The 8,476-nt window shown below is 44.9% G+C and overlaps 1 protein-coding gene across 1 annotated transcript in view; it reads right to left on the reverse strand.

The window, feature by feature from the left end:
• Nucleotides 1–2,917, reverse strand: part of LOC112621421 (autism susceptibility gene 2 protein-like) — a 95,875-nt gene extending 92,958 nt beyond the window's left edge. The window contains exon 1 of the mRNA XM_025380850.1: nucleotides 2,498–2,917. Coding sequence (XP_025236635.1) covers nucleotides 2,498–2,774 — 277 coding nt within the window. The 5' untranslated portion in view covers nucleotides 2,775–2,917. The remainder of the gene's footprint in view (nucleotides 1–2,497) is intronic.
• Between the last annotated feature and the right edge of the window lie 5,559 nt (nucleotides 2,918–8,476).

An 8,476-nucleotide genomic window follows, 5' to 3' on the forward strand; every position in this document is an offset into this window, starting at 1 on the left:
TCTATGTTTAGATACACAAATACTCACCACTGTGTTACAATTGCCTACAGTGTTCTTTTTTTTTTTTGGGGGGGGGGGATGGAGTTTTGCTGTGTCGCCCAGGCTGGAGTGCAGTGGCACAATCTCTGCTCATTGCAAACTTCACCTCCCAGATTCAAGTGATTCTCCTACCTCAGCCCCCCGAGTAGCTGGAACTACAGGTGTGTGCCATCAAGCCCAGCTAATTTCGGGGTTTTTAGTAAAAACGGGTTTTCACCGTGTTGGCCAGGCTGGTCTTGAAGGCGGGTCTCAGCCTCCCAAAGTGCGGGGATTTACAGGCATGAGCCACCATGCCTGGCCAATTGCCTTCAGTGTTCTGTTACAGTACCACGGTGTACAGATTTGTAGCCTAAGAGCAATAGGCTATACCATATAGCCTAGGTGTGTAGTAGGCTACACCATCTAGGTTTGTATAATTACATTTTATGATATTCGTGCAATGATGAAATCGCCTAACAATGCATTTCTCAGAACATATTCCCATCATTAAGAGATGCATGACTGTATATATTTGTATGTGTTTTTAAGTTACTGGAAGAATATACAAAAATATTAATAGTGTTTGTAACAGTGAATGGTATAGGAGGAAGGAAGGAGGATTCTATTTTTTATTTCATACATTTCTGCAGTGTTTGAATTATTTTTATTGAATATATTACTTTCATTATTTTTAAAAACGTCTTCTTCCCACCTTCTTGTCTTGTCTATTTCAGCCTAGCCAACTAGGTTTTCTCAGGACTGAGGTTATTTATTCCATATTAACTCTGTCTCAAACTCATATGCATCTCCCAAGATTCTTCTTCCCAAACCACTTTAGGTTTAAGAATGACCTTTCCTAGGTCTTTAGCTTATGATTAAACAAATGAAACCATCAATAGATAGACCCCCTAATTCAGGTGTTGAATTACAAAAATGAATTTTCAGGGGGAAAAATGCTAACTCAATTGTGTTAGTTAAAATATCAATAAACATTAGCGATGACACAGTGTCATGAAGCGGAAGGTCAAAGACTTACACACCCTTCACTGGGCGCCATGGTGGGACTTAACTGGGGCAGTTCCGGTTCTGCCATTAGGACCATGAGCACTCCAATCTCAATGAAATTGTATAAGACACTGCCATTATCCCCGGATCATTGCCACGATAGACCCAAACAACTCCAGTCTATCGTGTCAATGGGTATTTGGGGAGTCTTTAACACACGGATCATTGGCAAGCTGTGCCATAAAAACCCTGTAGGAGCCGTGACCGTGTGTGGAATCAATGCACACTCGGGGACTCCCCCATGCCCGGATCATTTGCAGCGCATCGTGTCAATGCATACTCCGGGAGCTCTTACTCTGAAGCCTGTGAGTGCTGAGGAACAGTGTACACCAAAAATACTTATGAAATAGTGGTTACAGTGCGTACACAGTATTCACTTTTCTAAATGGCATGTCAGCAAGTTCAGTGTGCCACAAATAACTCCTAAAAGGCACAAAACACTCCTAGAGGCCCACCTTCACACAGGAACGGTTGGTCCATGGAATTGTGGCATGGCTGTGGGGGAGTGTAAGTTCTTCTTTACAGTAAAAAAGGGAAAAGGAAGAGACATCTCCTACGCAGTGTTGTCAGGGTTTTCAGCATAATCCCAAACACCTCCTAATTTTTTCCTGGGCATTTGATCCCCAAGATACAAGGACCTTCCCTCCATCCCTGCCTTGTTCCAAAGTACCCGGAGAGCAAGATGAGAGGGCAGAGTTAGAGGATAGGTGGGGTTGGGTCTTAAATGCGGTCCCACAGAAATACAGTGTGAACCACGTGCGTAAATTTAAATGTTCTTTGTAGCCACATTTAAAAAAAAATTAATTCATGATACTTTATTTCACCCCATATACCCAAAATATTATCATTTCAATATGCAACCAATGTTTTTAAAGGATGAATGAGCCAGTTCACATTCTTTTTTTCATACAGTCTTCTTTACAATGGAGTGTGTATTTCCCACTTGGAGAGCATCCTGGTCTGGCCTGGCCACACTGCAAGCACTCAGCAGCCTCTTGTGGTCAGTGGCTGCCCCAGTGAGCAGCACAGGGGCAGAGGCCCAGGAAAACCAACCCCAGGAGCGTGGATGTTCACTGCCTTCCTTCAACCACTCCAGGCAGGTGCGTCCACCTTTCCGCCTCATTTCCTTAGCAGGGCTGCAACTGCGGAACAGCAGCCTTTTCTCGGCAGCCTGACAGAATAGCTGTGTGTTGGGTTTCTGTAATCATAAAAATGACCACAAATACGCATTCGGAAAGAGGGACGAAAACTTCTCTAGGCCCAAACTGTAATGGCAGTACTAGGTCATCTTTCTTGGAGCCGGAGGTGAAGGGAGGGCAAGGGGCCCCTGGGGAAGGAAAGGTGGGGGGCGTCGAGTGCGGGGGCGGCGGCCTGACTGCACCCGCTAACTTCCCCAAACCTGCCGCCAGCTCACCTCGCGGCGTGCGGGGTCCCTGGCAGTCGGACGCGGCAGGGTGGCTGGTTTCTGGGGCTGAGTCTGGCCGGACACAAAAGAGGAGGGAAAGGAGGAAACGGAGACAAAGGCGCGGGGGAGGACGAGGAGGCGCGCGCGGTCGCGGGGCGAAGCGGGGATGCGGGGCGGGCACGCGCAGCCCCGGGCTCCCGGGACTGGCGGGCGGGAGCAGGCGGAGCGGGCAGGGCGATTTGAATATCAGGCTCTGCCACACTTGGGGCGCCGCTGACAACTTCATTACCTCCGCATATAAAAATGACTGCCGGGGAATGCAAATAGCTAGCGCGTCTCAGCCGCCTGCCCCCGTTCCGCCGCCTGCTGCAGGCGGAGGCCCCGGGAGCCACGGCGGCCCGAGGCGCAGACGCGCCCTGTCCAACATAATGAACTGCCCGGCCGCGGCTCCGCCCACGCCCCCGCCCGGGCCCGCGCCGCCAAGCCCGGCTGGGATGGGGAGCCGGCCGGGTGCGGGAGGAGGAAGGGGTGGGCGGCCGGGCGCGGCTCAGAGGCCGCGCGTTGCTAGTCAGTGTCGGCAAATGCCCTGCCTCTTGACTCTGTCATCCAATTAATGCCGTGAAAATGCCAGGAAAATAAGAGTGCTCGGTGGGTTCCACTAGTGACCGCGAACTCTGACGGAAAAGCGGGACCCCCGGCCTCCGTCCCGTGCGCCCTCGTGGTTAAATTGGACGCCAGAGCTCCGCTCTCGCCTCTACTGCAAGCCAGCGGCAGGTGTGCTGCACCCTGCTCCCCAGGCCTGCGGCCCCCGCGGCCACCTGAACGAGGCTGCGTCGCAGTGCAGGACCCGCCTCCCGAACCCTGGGCCTTCCTTGCTGGGCTCCCCGGGTGGCCACCGAGGCCAGCCGCGTGCGGGAGGGAACGCAGGCTTCACGGCGCCTCTCTTCTTGTCCTGGCTTGCTCCCTGGCAAGAAGTCATCTCCTGCCTTCTGATAGCTCTCCCTGTCACATTTGGGCCCCTTGTGAACTTCTCGAGGGGAGGAGCTAGGTCACTTTTATTAATAATAGCAACAACGACAGTAGTAAACATCTACTGAGGATTATTCTATGCAAGGCACTATGCCAACTGCTTTACCTACATTATGTTTATCACAGCGATCTTACTGCTCTCCTGGAAACCAGGCTTAGCAAAGGCTTGCAAGGTGCCCAGCACAAGCCAGCTAGGGTGGAGGGAGCACAGATGAGAACCCAGGCTCCTCTGCACTCTCCATCACTCTGCAGTATTTTCCCCGCCCTTCTTACAGCTCACACAACTGTCCAGCACTCCTTCCTCCCGCGACCGCATCACCCCCAGCCATTTTAGGCCAGGCCAGCCCCCACCGCCCCCATCCCCCCACCCCCTCACCCCCTCCCTCTCCTTGGCCCAGAAGTAAATCCTAAGTAGCCTAAATCGGTTATGACCAACCCCTACCCTTGCCCAGGCATTGGCTTAGAAAAGGGTATGTGACCAGTCCTGGCCAAGGCCAAGCCAGGGGACATCTGCTGGGATTTTCTGGGAAATGCTTCCTTGTTCTAAGAAAAGACACCCGTAGAAGCAGTTCCAGTTTCTTCTGTTGTATAATGTGTATCTCCACCACCTGGCAACCACCGAGGAGCCAGAGAACAAAGTTAGTCTTTGCAGAGATTTACAGCGTTAAGTGAGCTAACTCCAGTGTTAAAGTTTAGGAGAATCATGTTTTAGTCCTATCTCTACCTGCGATGTAGTCATCGTGTTTATTCAGGGACATATTTAAACTTATCTCCTTTTTGAAACATGACAAGATATGAAGATGTAAACAAAGGAAAACTCCAGAAATTTCGTCTTGTCTCCATTAGAGTGTGTTTCTAGGCACTTCAGTGGAACCTGTCACTTCCAGCTTCTCTTCCTGGGCTCTCACCTCTTAACTCATTCAGCTTTTTCTCCCAACTCCCTTTTCCCTCAAAATAGCTCTTTGCCTACACAGCCAAGGCATCTGTTCCCTCCAGGAACATCAGAACCCCCCTTCTAACCATCCTGCACCCACACACCCAGGCGTCTGAGCTTGACTGCCTTTGAAATGTTTACTGGCCTTCAAGTAGTCTCTGAAGAATTTGCATCTAATTTTGAACTTAGGGAAAATCAGGCATAACCAGTCACTTACTAGTTTCCTTGGCAACTGCTTTAAAACAGACCTGAATTGGAATGAAAATGGCTTTTTATGGTTTCACTAAAATCATACACACTTTTCATGAAAATATACCGAAAAAACTATAAAAAATATATATGTACTATATGCTTTATTAATTTATCTGGAATCAATACACAGTAACTAACTCAAATATCTGTTCCCCACTGCTGAGGAAAGGCACCCCACACTCCCTTAGCAAGACATTTAAGACGCTCCACAATCTGCACCTAACCCAGCTCCAGCTTTATTTGTCTACTACAGTACACCCCCAAATCATGCTATTGCATTTCCTCTCCCATGACATTCTCTAGAATGCCCTTGAACTTCATGTCCAACTGTTCAAATACCACCGATCCTTCCAAGTCCAGATTAAATATCACCTCTTCCAAGAAGCTTTTCCCGTTCCTCACATATAATGACACAAATTGAGTTACTTAGTGTTTTTTTCAGCAATATTTAGCATATTTTATTTACTGATACCCAGTATTGTTAAAATAATGCACATTTCCTAACAGTTGGGGGGCTTACATATAACCATGCAAACAATTAAAATGAGTAGTAAATATTATCAGCAGAATTAAACTCCCAACTTAAGGCTGAGCTGTTCTCTCAGATGTGATAAAATAAAGCTTCATATGCTGCTTGTTTTTCTTAGGATAACTTTGATTTCAGTAATAGAAAACCTGTCTGTAGTAGCTTTAAAAATGAAAAAAATGTGGTATCTCATTTAGGAAGTCCCAAGGTAGCAGATGCTAAGTTTGGTTAATTTAGTGGGTCAAAAATGTTTAATGTTGCCAAGTTTTTCTCGTCTTTCCGAAACTGCCATCCTCAGCTTGCCGACCTTGTCCTTAGCTAGTTCTCCTCAAGGTCTCAAAATGGCTGCCATAGTTCCAGGCATCACTTTAAGACATGGAAAAGCCAGACAAAAAAGTTGACTGTTCTCTTAAATTTTTTAAGAGTGGAGAAATTATACCAAAGATCCCTCAGATCTTTTCTCATTGGCCAGAACGAGGGCACACGACTATCTCTAAACTACCACTGGCAAGGGAGGCAAGATTATCAGAATTGATGACTAATCAGGATTTAGCCTTGAATTACATTGAGGGTAAGGGGAGCCGTGCAGGAGAGCAGGGAATTGACAGGACAGGCAGTGCCAAAACAAAAGCTGAATTTTAGCCAGTTTCCCAGTCATCAATTTCTGCAACCAAACCATCCCAAAGCTTAGTGGCTTAGAAAATTTTTTATTTTTTCTCTAAAATCTGGACAGGGCTCCTAAGGATAAGGAATAAGGGAGGCTGGCTATTGAGTAGGCACTAAAAGTATCAGGAACTTTTTTTTTTTTTTTTGAGATGGAGTCTTATTCTGTTGCCCAGGCCAAGCTGGAGTGCAGTGGCGCGATCTCAGCTCACTGCAACCTCCGCTTGCCTGGTTCAAGGAATTCTCCTACCTCAGCCTCCCCAGTAGCTGGGATTAAAGGCACACACCACCACGCCTGGCTAATTTTTGTATTTTTAGTAGAGACAGGGTTTCACCATGTTGGCCAGGCTGTCTCAAACACCCAACCTCAGGTGATTCTCCCATATTGGCCTCCCAAAGTGCTGGGATTACAGGCCTGAGCCACTGAGCCTGGCCAGTATCAGCGACTTATGATGGCTTTTTATTTGAAGATCAAAACCAATCACCCTTTGATTATTCTTATATTGGTTCTTTCTACCAAAAAAAAAGTGTTTGAAAAAATGGTGTATATTGAATTAGTCGATAGCAAACTGATTGGCTGAATCCAATTGTTAATTTTCTTAAGGTGCGGTAAAATATTTGCTCTTTTGCTTTGCTTTCTCCTCACTGAATAGCCATGTTATGGATCCCACATAGGATTTTGCCTTTAACAATATAAATGCTTGACTGAATTAAGCCATTTTTGCCCTAAGTTCTTTAGTTTGTAGACATCTGAGAATTAAGTCAGGAGAATAGCAAATAATTATTTTGATTTAGCAAATAATTTGATAACTGGATTATTCACCATCAGAATATTTCTCTTTGAAAACATGTAAATCACAGAAATGTTTGAAGATAAAACTATTAGTCAGTCCCCTCTCAAAGGCAGATAGGAAAATTGTAACATGTAGTCTTTGTTTTGTAATGTCACTTCGTTATCCTAAATAGGCCTTCTAGTTCTCTTTTAATTTATATCTATATATAAGGTAAGAAAATTCTTAAGTAGTGGCTAAGTCACGTCATTTGTCTGGAGTCAATATACGGTAACTAATCAGAATGTCTCTGGTCCCCACTGCTGAGGTAAGGCAGCTCACACTCCCTTAGCAAGACATTTTTAGTCCTGTCATTTACTAAAATACCACATGGACTTCCTTTTGTCATCATATCTTCCATCTTCTAATAAATGTATAAGTGTCTCTAGGACAATACCTGGTCGGATGATGGATGTTCATACCATCATACTCTCCCTTTCTTTTCAAGACACTCATGGAACTGCTTGCACAAAATCTGATGTATTCCAATACCATCTCTGTGAATCATAGACCTTTAAAGCCAGAATGACAGTCCTCTAATTTGACAGGCAAAGAAACTAAGGCCCTAGAATTTAGAGAATTTTCTGGAAGTTACCAGACTTGTTAGTGACACAGTGAGATCTCATTATCTTGTTTTCTGGTTGGTTGCCTCTTAGACCATACGTTGGTATTAATGATTAACATGAAGTACAGACCTAACTCTAACCAGGTTATGAGTCAGATTCTTTAATATGGAGTTGGTGGCACTCATTCAACCAGGTCCCTGTAATCTCCACCCCAGCATACCCAGAGATCCCATCAAGTCTCATTCCCAGGTACCTGAGGTCTCCTCAAATCCCTGTTTCATTACCTGTGCCAGCAGCCCACGCAAACCTGGGGTTCAAGCAAGGTACTTGACAAGGTGCTTCTTCCTGTCCCCATTGAGCTGGGGCAGTCAGGGGAAACAGAGGGGACAGCTGGTGATGCATCGCCTCCTGTCTATGCACCTTCACAGTGAATTTAAGTCTGAATCTTCAGATTCACATCTGACAGCTTAATCATAAAAGGTGGTTTTTGCTTCTCAAATGTTAATTGAATTTTCCCCCTTAAACAATTGTTTGAATTTAGACACCCTGAGGCCTGTATTTTTTCAGTGTGGAATTATTCCATTGGCAGCATGCATTCGAATCCACAACTCATGTTTCAAATCATACATTTCTAAAAAGAGAAACCAATGTGCTCCAATTCACTAATACTTTTAAACAATTAAAAGACAACTAAGAAAATGAAACCTAACCACGACTATTTGTACCCTTCTTTTTCTTCAACCAACAATTGCTATAATCCGCACTAATGAGGTAGACTGTGTTAAGAATTTTCTTCACTTAACATTTCTCATTATTAATAAATTCTGCGCTGACAACTATAAAGTGAACACTTTGGATTTATGCACCTAACCTAATTACATATGCTGCATGTACGCATTTCATTATTTACTTGACAGATTCATTCCTTGATATAATAAATAATTAAACAAGAATCAAATATTAACAATCAGATACATGTTAATTCTCCTTAAATCTGTAGAAACAAACTATATTTTTATCTTCAGTTCAACAAGCACTGATTAAAATTTCTTCATTAGGCAAATTTCATAAGCAAAGTTCTACTTTTCTTACTTTCACTGAAAATTAAACCTGGAACAAATTATTCCGGGATTACTTCATGGAAAAAAATAAATGTAACAGTATTTCTAGCAAGCCATTGGATTTGTA

This window comes from Theropithecus gelada, chromosome 3 (genome assembly GCF_003255815.1).
Source record: "Theropithecus gelada isolate Dixy chromosome 3, Tgel_1.0, whole genome shotgun sequence".
In the NCBI taxonomy this organism is placed as follows: Eukaryota; Metazoa; Chordata; class Mammalia; order Primates; family Cercopithecidae; genus Theropithecus; species Theropithecus gelada.